The sequence below is a fragment of the Candoia aspera genome, chromosome 1 (genome assembly GCF_035149785.1).
Source record: "Candoia aspera isolate rCanAsp1 chromosome 1, rCanAsp1.hap2, whole genome shotgun sequence".
Classification (NCBI taxonomy): Eukaryota; Metazoa; Chordata; class Lepidosauria; order Squamata; family Boidae; genus Candoia; species Candoia aspera.
Window position 1 is genome coordinate 9616737 of NC_086153.1, and position 13990 is coordinate 9630726.

General features: G+C 37.1%; 1 protein-coding gene across 2 annotated transcripts in view; it reads left to right on the forward strand.

The window, feature by feature from the left end:
* NLK (nemo like kinase) overlaps positions 1 to 13990 on the forward strand; it is a 128661-nt gene that overhangs the window by 46277 nt on the left and 68394 nt on the right. For both annotated transcript variants that reach the window (XM_063297175.1, XM_063297168.1), the window contains exon 2: positions 13337 to 13466. In XM_063297175.1, the coding sequence (XP_063153245.1) occupies positions 13337 to 13466 (130 nt within the window). The remainder of the gene's footprint in view (positions 1 to 13336; positions 13467 to 13990) is intronic.

A 13990-nucleotide genomic window follows, 5' to 3' on the forward strand; every position in this document is an offset into this window, starting at 1 on the left:
GAATCATTTACTAATTGTTCTGTTATAAGTTTAATGGCTTTGAAAGACTTATTTCATTATTTTTAGGCTTTTGAATAGTCTATAGTGGGATGCTACGTATTGGAACCATTCCTATGAAGCTGATTCTGTTGTTCACTAGGAGGAGAACAATATTACATTGTTACTGAGATTTTGAACTTAGACCCTACCTTATCACATATGGGTACCAGTTTGGCTACAGGTGCCTGCTTTAGTGTCCACCAGGATCCCTGTCCGACCTGATTGTTAACCTTTTAAGATTTATTTCATTAAAAACCATATGAAAAGGTCTTTAATTAAAATACATATAGCCCATCCACTATGGAATCCAGAGGATATTCCATAATATAAGATAAATAAGAACAAGATAAAATATATTTTAGATTAAAATAAACAAGGGCTTAAAATAAAATTGTAAAGCATACAGTAACAAACAAGTCACTGACAAAAAGGTCCCAAAACGAAACAAAAAACAGCTAAGAGATCTAGGAAGATCGACATAGTTGCACTTTCCCCTAATACAGATCATCTGACAGGGTGACTAGAAGTTTTGATGCCAAAATAGTACTGAACCCAACTGGAATGGTCCAGATAATCCTCCAAGAATGCATAATGCTGATTAGCCACCACATTCTCAAGTATCTTTTCCAAGAGGGAATTGATTGCAATAGGGCAACATTATCCAGCAACACTTTTTAAAGTGACCCAGAACCTGATAAAGAAGGATAACCTGATTGTATATCTTTACTACCAGGGCCAAACAGGAGGTGTGGTGGAAGTATTGACCCAGTGCTTGGAAGTTGATATCATCTGTATAGAGGACAGCAGGCTCATTGTCAGCCCAGGCAAGACAGAGTGGTTGCTTATTCCAGAAACCAGCTGATTCCAGGACAATACCAACTGTAACAATGGTCACTCATAGCCTTCTCTCTTCACGTCTCGATTACTGTAATCTGGTTTACGTGCAGCTGCCTTTAGAGACCTTACACAAACTTCAGCTGGTGCAATATGGCATTGTTTTCTTAGTCTGGTCTACTCTATAGAGCTTACATGACTCCAACGAGTGCTTCAGATTCTAGCTCAAGCTGGAATACATAAATGGAAGGTATCATTTCTAATAGCCATAATGTCTGCCAGGCAAGTGTTGGAAATAGGTGCATTCTTGGCCAAGGAGAAATTCTGCACAGTCCAGCTAAACATATTACACTATGCCTAAATCCAGTCTTTATGTTCAAGGTTAATTTGGTTTTCCACTGAGGCCAGGAAACAAACGTAACTCCTATGCCTCAACTGAATCTTCCTTTGGAAGGAAAGTCCTCAGAAAAGTTTTCCTAACAAGGTTTTGAGGTCCTCTGAATGTAAGTTCTTACCCTTAGGGATAGCTCTGGTATGTCCCACTTTAGAATGCCCTTTTTCCACTAGGAAAATGGTGCTTAATGGTTGGACTTACTGTGTAAGTCTCTTTTCAACAGCAGAAAAAAGACATTCAGCTATCTAGGTATTTTTAAAAAACAGGGTAGAATTGGGGGTTCTCTCAATATACAACAACCAGTTGTATATATGTGTGTAGATAGTTAAATAAATCTGTAGAGATTGATTATGTGCCATCAAGTCAGTGTCAGCTTTTAGCAACTACATAGATAGATTTTCTCTGTGTATGTGTGGTTGTGTGCACACTTTATTCCTATGTTTCTTAAGCATTATTTCGAGTTATAGCTATCTCTTCCCTCAGAAGCATCATCAGGAGCTTCTAGGCTTACCTCTAGAGGGAGTGCAAGGAAATTTCCCGTTGTAGAATGTCCTGTCTTCCCTGCCGTGAAGTGAATCTTCATGGTAAGTCCAATATTATACTAATTTCTGCCTCAGAGGGCCAGTGGCATCCAAGAAGGAACAATGGCATGGAGATACTTTTATTTGCATTGCAACTCAATTTTTTTCTATACATGTGTATATACAAAATGTCCAGTTGTAAGCTGTATCCCAATTACAGAACATGAAGATATTCTTTGCCTCACCTTCTGTGACAATGGAGGAAACCTTATTTCAAATGGTTATTTTGCAATAGGAACCCACAGTTGGCCAGCTCCTCCACATTTAAGCGATTTATTTCCTTCTCGTGACTTCATGCCTTCCTGAATACTATTCCCAAAACTTGAAGTAACTGTATTTCTGAAATAACTGTATTTTGATAAACAAGATAGGGAGATTTCCTGACTGAAACTCTTGCTTACCACAAAACATTAGGCAAATTGTTATTTACATGGCTAGCTGATTATCCCTCACCTCACTGCCCAAATGGAATCATCTTATAATCCTACAGATATTCTTTTCTTTCTCTTTGCAGATCATATAAGGAACTCTGGAGAGAGTCTATGATCATTTATTGTTTATAGTTCAGTATTTTGCACTCTGTTAATTATATTATAATAATATAACACTATATGTTTGGTAACTACTCCGGTGTTCTGTGTGCTGATATCTTAATTGCTGAAACAGATCCTAAATTATAGATTATATTACGTCTTACAATTGTGTTGATGCATTTCAGTTAATCATTTTTTATGTTTTTAATTATAATTTTTAATTCCATCTAGTGTTGTACTGTTCACCACTTAGAGCACCATTTTGTAACAGATTGATAGACAATAATGAGATGGAATCACGTATTAGACAGAGATCATATGAACCAGAAAAACCAATGGATATTTCCAAAAGAAAAGGAAGAAAGGCCTTGGGGGCAATGCAGAGGCTATTTTTAAAACCTAGTTTGGCATAGGAACTTCTGAAAAGAACACTCTCATATTTATCTATGCTGTGGCTTGTGTGAATTTGTCATTTCGATAGATCGCAACCCTTGTGGCTTAGAGAGTTTTCACCTGCATTCTTTTATGTTTACAGATGCATGTTTAGTTTTCATCTCATATCTATGTCTATTTTCAAAAGTTATTTTTAGGTTAAATCCTCTTAGCCTCTTATCTCTTATCCACAGCCACAATTGATGCATAATAAATGAAAGCATTTTTTCAGCTTCTGCAGTAGCTTCAAAGAGCACCCCTGTTGATTCTGAGCCGGGTGATGGATAGATTCTCATCCCGCTTCTCACTTGGCTGCCTTAGTCATCCAGGATGCAACATCCTAACAAAGCTGAATAGGGAATTGAAACTGCTCTTCTGATATCAGCAGTAATCTAAGTAAAGTCACTCACTCTCTTTCAATTAGGACCTGGGAGACTTCTATACTTTCATAAGTTTCTTTGGGATATTTGTGACTGGGTAGGTCACTGTTTTAATCTAGTTTTTGGATAATCCAAATGTATGCTGGATTATAAAGACAAATGATTTTTTTTCTTAATCAAAGAACATATAAATAGCAGGTACTGGCTCTTTTTTATGATGGAGTATTTGGGTTTCCATTTATCATAATTGATGGTATTGAAAGCCACTGAGAAATCAAGAAGGTTTAGGATGCACTGCCCTCATCCCGATTTTGCCAAAGGTTATTTGCATGCCATTGATGCTGTCTCAGTCCTATAGCCTGGTTTAAAATCCAGCTGGAAGTGATCCAGTTAGTCTGTTTCCTCCAGGGTTCTCTGGAATTGTAAATCAAATCAGAAAGGGAAGGCTGAAGACTGAACAAAAATTGTCCAGTACAGTTGGATCTAGAGATGGGTTTTGGAGGAGGGGACGGATCACAAACTTTTCAAGAGTCAGAGGGACCACTCTTTCTCTCAAGGAAGCATATACTACTGCCTGGATCCAACCACATGTCTTCTAGAAAGCCTTAACCAACCAGGAGGGACATTGATCTGATACATGGGTGGCAGTGCTCATAGCACCAAGGACCATGTCCAGTTCCTGAAGACAATCAGGCTCAAACCTAACCCAGGATAATTATGTCAGGCCCTGCATTAGTCACTTCTTGGAAACATGTACTGCTGGAATCTAACTCAGAGCAAATCTGAACAATGTTATCCAACAGATTCCTAGAGTAGTCCTCACAGCATCCTTCCAGATGTTGCTCTGGCCCCTCGTTCCCCAGGAGAGATTGGGTTACCCTAAACAAGGCTGCTGGATGGCTATCTGATGGGAAAAGACCTATGTTTTTCCAGTTGATTGCCACAGAGTAATCCTTAATAAAGGCTTTTACCCATGCTCAATCAGTTGTCCCTTTGTCTTCTTCCAGCAGTGTTCTAGGTGTCTCTTCTGTTTCTTCATCTCCTGCGCTTCCTCAGAAAACCACAAGCTCTCTGGGATCTTAGTACAGACAGAAGCCATCCAGGTGTGATCGGATCCAATAATTGTCCCTGATTCCAGGTGACACCCAAGGCCTAGGTCAAACCTTGTATCAGAGCCTTAGGAATAACCCAAGTTCCCTCTAAAACCTAGTAGGTTCATCAGGCACTCAAATAGGTTCTTCTTCCCTGTAGCAAGTAGGGGCTGCAGAGAACTCAAGGGCTAACAGAGAGTGATCTGACCATGGCAGGGGACTGATAGTAATATCCCACAATTCCAGGTCATATTGCTACTATCCTGAGAGGAAAAAAAATGTGACCACAGCTGTGAGTTGGTCCCATAACAACTTGGGTCACATCCATGGTTGCCAAAAACTCCTGAGCCACCTCAGAATCCTCACCTAGAAGGCAGATTGAAATCCCCCAGGAGTCTGAGGAGCTCCACCACCAACCCAGCTAATATTTTGACCATTTTGTCATTTAACCTTCAATAGGAAGGCACTCTGGATTTTTTCTTACATCTGCTGCCTAAATATAGAATTAATATTGATTTTTCCATTCAGTTTTAGTGCAAGTAGTACAGTTTTAATTGTTTCTGAATCTGTTAAACAGACCATGGGTCTTACTTTAAATTTAATAGCATATGTAATGTAATAGATTCACTGTGAACAGTGGTCTCTAATGTTGGACCCAGTTTGTCAAGTTTTTGATTACACAGACATGTATATATTTGCATATGAACTATTTTTCCCTCCAATAGCTTCAGCTACCTTGCTTTTTCATCCTCCATACCTGATTTAATGTTGCATATGCTGTAGGATATCAGAGATGGGGATTAGAACACCAAATGATATCAAGTGTTGGACTCCCACCCTTCCTGAATTATTCTGTCATGAAAAGTATCATCTGGTAGACAAGCTGGTTATATTGTTCATATGATGGTAACTTTTCCCATATTTTCAGCACAGTTCATTTTATGTTTCAGAGAGGAATGTGTAAGTACAGTTGATCTGGCAAGATAGCTAACTTACTTTGGGTTGCCCTGTAAGTGTGCAGTTGGTTCTTTTCCTTGGAGGGTGGTCACTCTCATCTGTTTGCTACTAATACTGAGTAACCTCTCATATGTGTTTAACTACACAGAGATATTTTTCAAAGTCTCCATAAATTTATGATTAAGAAGCAAAAGAGTGTAGTAATTCAACGATATATGATAGCGCAGATAGCCTCTCTCTCCTTGTAAACCATCCTCGCAGGAGGGCTTTTTGATAGGGGGAGAGTGATATTTAGCTGTTTTGTTACTTTGCCCTTTTAACTTAACCGTATTCCAAACTTCATGGAATTTTAAAGAGTTTGTTTAGAACAGGCAGATTAACAGCTGCTAAAGTAGAAAGTAACTGACAATGGCAGCAGATAAGCAAACCTTTTTTTCTTGCAATGCAGTGCTGCTCCTTGCTGAGGATACTTTGCATTGGAAAAGGAGTTAAATTTGCTTCCATTTTCACTGTGATAGTTTGTCTCTGACATTTTTGATCCTTGGAATGTACCATATCTAAAATGGTGAATGTTTATTCTCAAAACTTGAAAAATATTCTAAAACTTAAGGTATTTTAAGGATCACAATTCAGTTTCCAGGTATAATAGCTCTTTATGCACATGGACTCAAATAACAGTCTTTTTCCTTCTGCCAGTCATTTTATCTCTGTGTAAGCATTTTGGATCATGCTCAGTTCTTTTTTTTGTTCCCCAAGTTTATAGTATAGATGTACATCTAGGAAGCTCCTATACCTCATCCAGATCACACCGTTGCTCAGTCTAGCTTAGTATTGTCTGTGAGCAACATAGCAGTGGACAATGACTTTTCCCCTATTTTTTTTATTTATTTATTTATATATATATATATATATATATATATATATATATATATATATATATATATAATTTATTCAACTATTAACTATCAATAGTACCAGGGCTCATCTTGATGTTAGCAAAATTTCCATCCCAAGTTAAGAACACTATGCCTGTTTAGGGACCTAGAATCCAAAGTTCTGATAAAGTCATTGGACTCAAAGTGAATTTTTAACTATGATTCTTACCATCTCCTTCCCATATGCCAGATACCCTTCTCCCCACATCACTTTTTGGCTGCTTGTAACTATTCTAGAATGTTGTGCTATTTATGAATTGACAGCTGCTTCATTACCCTAAGGATACTAATGTAGTATGTAGTGGTTCTGCATGCATATATGAATTCCATTTTCTTTCACTGAGCATCTCTTTGATCTTGATTTTAAAAGGGAATGTAAGGAAAAGCTTATTAGCCATTATGTGTAGATGAGAAAAGCAAGTTATTTCTGAACTCCTCTGTCCAAACCTGAATATACTGTTATTTTTATTCCCTATTTATGGACTTCCTGAAAGCATCTGACTAGCTTCTCCCAGGAATGGGGAGCTGGGCTAGATAGACTTTTGGCCTGATGCAGTAGAACTCCTGCTTCATTGCTGTAACATATGCTGTAACATATGCAGCAACGATGAGAGCAACTTTGCCTGGATATAAGCATGGAAGGATGCTTATATCAAGTATAACTTGACTGATTATGTGCCATCAAGTCAGTGTTAAGTCTTAGCGCTACCTAGATAGACCTTCTCCAGGATGATATGTCCCCAGCTTGGCCTTTCAGGTCTCCTAATGATGCATCCATCACATCTGTAATAGAGTCCATCCACCTTGCTGCTGGACATACCCTCTTATTCTTTCCTTCCACCTTTCCCATCCCAGCATTATGGACTTCTTAAAGAAGCTGGATTGCCACATAATCCAACTTAAGTCTAAAATATTGCAGCTGCTCACATGTAATTTGAGTGAGAATTCTGGATTGGTTTGTTCTGTGATCCATTTGTTTGGGGGTTTTGGCTATCTATGATATTGTCAAGAGCTTTCTCCAATACCAGAGTTCAAAAAGATGAACTCTGAAAAAAATACTCTTTCTATCCTGCTTCATTGAAGTCCAACTTTTGTTTTCATACAGTGTCACAGAGAAAAGCATTGCCTGCACAATTCTAATATTGTAGATATAGACACATCCCAGCACCTGAATATCTTTTCCAAGCCTTTATGGCCAGTCTACCAAGTTCTTGTCAGTGGCGTATTTCTTGACTACTGGCTCCTTTACGGTTGGTAGTCAGTCCTAAAGGACAGAAGCTATCCAACACTTCAGTTTTTTCATTGTAAATTCTAAGACTGATTGTAAGGCTGACTGTGCCTGTTGTCATTAGTTTGGTCATCTTCATAAATCCTTTTTTCCACTGAGCTCCTTGATTTCATTATTAGAGCTTGCAGATTATTTGCATTTTCAGCTATTGTAGTAGAAACAAACTTTGATGTCTCATTTACTTAGGGAAATTGTTTATGGTAAATAAAGTATGCAATTTGCTTTGCTTTTGATTATTACAGTTTTGCCAGAATCAATGGAAGGACACTGTGTAATTCTAGGAATTTCCTGTTACATATGTACTAATTGATGTTCTTTTTTAATAAAAAAAAATTAGTTAAAGCCAATGTAGATTTCCATATCAGAACTAGCACGCTGTTCTTTTACTTGGTTCAAATGCTGTCAGATATTACCTGAAAGTGAGGTCTCTGCTGTGTAAGTAGTAGCTTTGCTTGGTTTTATTTGGTTACAGTATCCTTTGTTAATAATGGGCAGATGTGAGCACGTTCCCCTCCAGCGTCATAATAGAGGCAAATATAGCAACGAACCTTCTCCTACTAGCCACCTGTTAGAACTGCAGTCAGATCCATACAGGAACAGAAGCAGCCATCAGTGTGTCCTGGGATTAAAGCCAAAAAGTAAAATTGTTCAGGAAACATTTATAAGCCCTCCATGGGAATGCACCAAATGTGGAATGGAACCGCTTCTCCTAGTCATGCATGCCCAGTGGGCGTAAGAAGAAAGGTTCAGGCATACACTTACAGTGACATAGCTTTACTAACAGCATACTCGGTATACAGTAGGTATGTGGAGGAAGTGAAGTTAGCCCACATGTGTGTATGACAAATATCCCTTAAATCATTCTCTTATAGAAATCTTGCAAGTTTTATATTGCTTTGTGCATAAGGTGTTTTCAGTGAGATAAACACGATCTATTGTAACAATGCATGTGTCTGATCTGTATGATTGATGTTTAAAATATACATTATACTTTCATAACCTATAGATCCACTCTTTTTTAAAAAAAACTGGATAATATCCAAATCTGCAGATTTTGTGGTAGTATGCTTTTTGGAGGAATATCTGTTCTCTGCTTTGATACATGTCTCTGTGTTTGATATATGTGTGTGTGATATATACATATATCAAATGATTTTATATTGTATATCAAATACTTTCATATTATATAAAAGTCTTTACTGAGTTGTTGCAAGGTTCTTCTGCAAGACACTGAACACAGACATTCCTAACTGATTCTGTTAAAAATGTTTTGGTCCTTTGTAGCTCTTAAATATCTCAGTAGAAAGGCTTTTTAAATGTCTCACCAATGTCTCCTAACTGCAGAGGAACAGTATGGAAATACCTTTCTCAGATACATTAATGCTTGCAGTACAATGGATAATCTTTATATTCTATGCAGAATATGCTATAAAGAAGTGTTCCTGGATCTGGCAATTGTAAATTGTTTACAGGCTTTGTAAACTTGAGGTTTTCCTGGCTTAATCCAAACAGATAGTTATTTCTCTAATTCATTCCAGGCACTTGCTTTGACATATTTTAATTAAAGACACACTGAAAAAATATATCAGTATAAAAGATCCAGTAGTACTTCTACATTGCCATTGATCTATAACTTTAAAACATGGGCAGAACACCTGATAAAACGGTGTCAGTATCTATAGGAGTGCACTGCTTATATTGAATCTTTGGCTGTTAAGCTACCAACAAGAATGGAAATTGCTGTTGTCAAATATGTGCTTGTTTCTTGGAACTGACATGTACTTTGTGCAGTAATTTAACCATGTTGTTGTAAAGTGTGTTATTTCATTTGTATTGAAATATATTAATAGTTTCTGGCTAATGGTTAGATCGGAGTTAGCAATTTCTGATGAAATACTAAATTGCCAGCTTTTATTCAGTGTTACTTAACATAGTTTGTAATGTCAACTGATTGATCTTTTTTTCTTTTCTTTTTTTTAAAATCTGGCAGTTAAGTTTGTTCGAGGTAACAGCATGAATATTTCCTTGTTTTATAATACATGCTTGTTTGGATCACATCATTCTACAGGTAGTCACTTGCACTGTATAATACTGTATTCTGTGGAGCCCTTGGTGTTCTCCGAGCTTGGTTGTTTTCTTGCAGACGTTTTAAGCAGCCTGTGAGTATTTAGAAAAGAATACATTTGCTTAACAGGAGTCAGCATAGATTTATCAAGAATAAGTCATGCCAAATCTTCTTGATCTCTCTTTTGGATAAAGCAACCAGTCTCTACTTGAATATCTGACCTTTCTCTGCCTCCCAGCTAGCCATTTAAGTGATAAACAGAGCTCTGACAGAAGCTGATTGTGGGAGCTGCTGCAGAGGCGGGTGGGGGGCATTGTCTTTGGATGCCACAGTTTTGCCTGTGAGTTGAAAGCCCAGGGAAGAAAACAGTGAGATACAGATAAGAGCTGCTGGAATATCAGGGAATTAGGAGGAAGCAAAAAGGTAGTTAAAAACAGCCTGGTCAAAGGAAAAGCTGTTGTTGCATAGCAAAGCAGAGAACAGAAGATGAACAGTCTGACAGAGCTGGAGTGAATAATCCTGCAAACACAACCACAAAAGAAATCTGCAGGGGAAAAAACAGACTGACTGTAGCTGGGACAGGGAAGAAAACTGTACCTAAAGGTAAAGAAATATATTTAAGCACTCGGTGAATAAGTAAATAGAATAATAGAAAAAAGTCTAGAGAATGTTATAGAGCTAGAAAAGTTGCAAAACAGGCAACCAAAAAGTTAAGGGGACTGTAGCCCCAGTGCAGGAAGGCTATGGCAATTGGGTCTTTGTTGCTTTGAATGAAGAAGATTAAGTGGAGACATGAAAGAGAGAGAGAGAGAGAGAGAATCATGCATGGATGGTATAGATAGTGTCCAGTGAAATCTTTCCCCCTCTGTCATGATGTTTGAATTCTAGGTCACCCTTGATCCAGCAGCATACAAATTCAGTAAGTAAGTAAGTAAGTAAGTAAAGATTCCATTTTGACAGGTGGCCTCTAAACGTAAATAAATGTGGCACATATATTTCCCTTTTCCCCTTTTATTGTTTTCTCTGTCAGTGTTTAGGGTACAAACTCTGCTAGGAAGGGCTTGGCTCTTTGATCTTAATCTATAAAATGCTGATTGAAGATATATAGTCATGTAACCTGGACTTCCACAGACCTCGTGTGTTCTATCAGATTTATGAAACTTCTGATGATGTGGCCTGCAAAAACTCGTACCAGTGTAAACCAATTAGCTTTTCAAGTATCATGTTGCTTTTCTGTCCTTTGGGCTCTGCACAAATTAATTTTTCATGCACATATGTACTAAGCAAAGTCAGGAATAATTGTTCTATTAATCGCATCCCCCAAAAAGCCGGTAACAAGGATCTCAGCTTGATACTATGTTTTGCTTTATAGAGTAGATTTTAACTCTTTTTAAAAACTGATTCTGTTCAAATGTGTTAGAATTATCTCCTTAAAAATGAGGCATTGGAAGGTACTGTCAAAGCTAGTTGTTATCTTTACCAGCTGTAACTCATTAGCTCATACAGATGGGGGGACAAGGAGCTGAAGAGCTCAGTACAGCCAGCCTTTTCAGCAACAAAGAAAACGAAAGCATTCCTGTGTAACAGTCTTCAGCACTTATCTCTGTTTTCTGGTACTATATGTGCTGAACTAAAGCAGCTGTTACCCCCAGTTAAGAGAGAACAAACTCAACATGCCGTGAAATTACCATACTGCCATTCACCTTCATTAGGGTTATATTGCTATGAGCTAGCATGGCTAGCCTTTGTATGAATAATTAAGTGAAATTTTGCTTTCTGATTTTTGTTTTAATCTTACAATATTGACAAACAGCAGGCCAATATTTGGATGTATTTCAATCACAGGTCGAACCATAAAATATTTTGCTTTTATGCTTTTCCATGTTATAAAAAGATAAGGTGGAACTTTAAGGGTGTCTTTTAAATAAGTAAGTGTTTAATGTTAAGCAATGCTCAGTCGTTGGCATATACTGAGTTACTTTAACAGATTTTACAGATAATGGTGAATTTATTCTCACAAGGAAAAATTATTCTGCTTTGAGAAGCTACATATTTTTATTCTTCCATGACTGAAATATCACCTTATTTGTGGTGGAATTTGTGAATTTCTCAGAAACTATTTACATGGTACTGTTACATTCCGTACATCAATTTAATAATCTGCACACAAATGAAGAAATAGTTCGGGTTGTTTCTGGAAGGCTATTGCTCAATAATCAAATGTTTATGTACTATAGTATGTTTGCAGCTATGTTTTTGAAGTAATCCCTAAGTACAACATGTACATGAAGAGGTTTAGTTAGAGAGTCTATATGTAAAACATTGTGCTTGCCGATAAAAGCTTAACCTTATCCTTGTTTTAGAACTGATAGTTTTAAATAGGAACCCTCTTGGTTCTCACTAGAAAATACATTATGCATAAGGTCCAGGTTCAATACCAGAAGGGATTCAGTTCAGGTAAGGTTAAGAACAACCTGTTTGAAACTTGGAACAGCTAGCCCTTGGCAATGTAAATGGTACTGAAGCCTGATATCCTTTGTCTTCTCATGAAGGACTTTGGTTCTATCTGGGTATGGCAAAGAGGATAATTCTACATAATGGAAAGGAAGTCACCTTCCTGATTTTAAGAAATGGATCTGGAATATGAGTTTGTTATCTCTTTTTTAGAACACAGAAAATTTTCAAAAAGAGGCAACAAACTCATATCCTGGATGAACTGAGAAAATGGCGTAGTATGTTGCTGTATGGTCTAGATTTAATGGTAAGCTTAACAACTGATAAGCTTAATTTTATAAAGGATCTTTCATATGGATCTTATCTGTGGTTTTATCATAAGGATCTTTCTGTTAGAGTTTTTTTTTTTGTTACACTTAGCTATTTTAATTATATAATACATTTGTTTTTTCTTCACAGTATAATCACTATTTAATGTAGACTCTTTTCTTTCTTACTTTTATAATTTTTTGTCGTTGGCTTATTTTAAAACAAATAACATTTTTAAAAAGTACTGAAACCTGATGGACCAATGGATTAGCTTCAGAATGAGGTAGCTTCTTATTTTAAGATAGTCTGGTTCAGTGTTCCATGGCTATTTTATATGGCTCTTGGACCAGAGAGATATGTTATATCATCAGGTTAAGCAGCAGCATCTGTTGTCATTTTCCTATAATATTTTGTCATTCTTAGACAGTAAAATCTAACAATCTTTACTGCAGAGGAGGCTGAGTATCAGGAAGCATCATAATACATGAGATATGTATCTTCCTAACCCATTCCCCAGTGACCCAAAGCTATGTACAGCACACTCGACCAGAAGATAATATTACTGTTGAATCTGCTGTGAAAGGCAGAACTTTCTTTCATTCCGTATCACGTTTATTAGCAGGCAGCATTGAAAAGCAATGTAATGTAGCAATTTAATATTGTAATACCTTAATGAGGAAGGTGTCCCAGGACCAATACAGTAATTAAAGAGAAGAAAATGTATGTATCAGATACTGCCGTTTATTGATTGGAGAATAAAGAACATTGAACAGTTGAGGCAAAGAGTTTTGCTAACACATGATTGAAGGATCTGAGCGTACAGCAATTCTGTAGCGGAATAACATATAGGGTTGTGATATGCCTGAAGTGTGGCTGGGATTCACTTAATGTAAAGAATAAAAGTCAGTGAGACTCATCCAGGAGTTTTGTTTACCTCTTAATATGTAGAATCATTTAGGAAATGCTGTCATCTGTCTTTTCTCTGGAATGTAAGGATGAAAACTGCTTAAAATCAATTTTATGTTTAATCTTGTTTTCCTTTAGGTCAGTAACAGATCCACGAGATGGAAAGAGAGTTGCACTCAAAAAGATGCCCAACGTCTTCCAAAATCTGGTCTCTTGCAAAAGGGTCTTCCGTGAATTGAAGATGTTGTGTTTTTTTAAGCATGACAATGTAAGTGGCCTGTAACTTGTTCTTGATAAAAGTTCCTTTTTCATGTATTTTCATTATATTTTTTGGGTTACTGGGTTTTTTTTTCCATTCAAGTTACAAATATTCATAGGCATTAAGAAAACAGACAATTTCTGAATAAGTTACATCTGATATCAGTAGAAACAAAGCTTTCACAGAACTGTGGAGACATCTGAACCACAAACCTAAATCCGGTTGAATCAGCTTTGTATGTTGCAATACACTTGTTCACCTGAGATAACTAGCCAGTGCCCCCAAGGGAAATGTATAAAAATGACACATTATATCTGAGCTTTTTCCTTTACTTCCTAGGACCCTAACGAATCAATAGCTTGTTTGCATGTTGCCCTAAGCCATAGCTTATTCTTTGTGCATGAAAGGAATGAACCTCAGTGAACCTCATGTGCTCCTCTTCCCAGGCATCCCAGAGAATTTTGAAAGCTTTCATTTCGACTTCAAATTAACCACAGTTTGTAATCGGTCTGGAGGGACTGTAATATTAACTG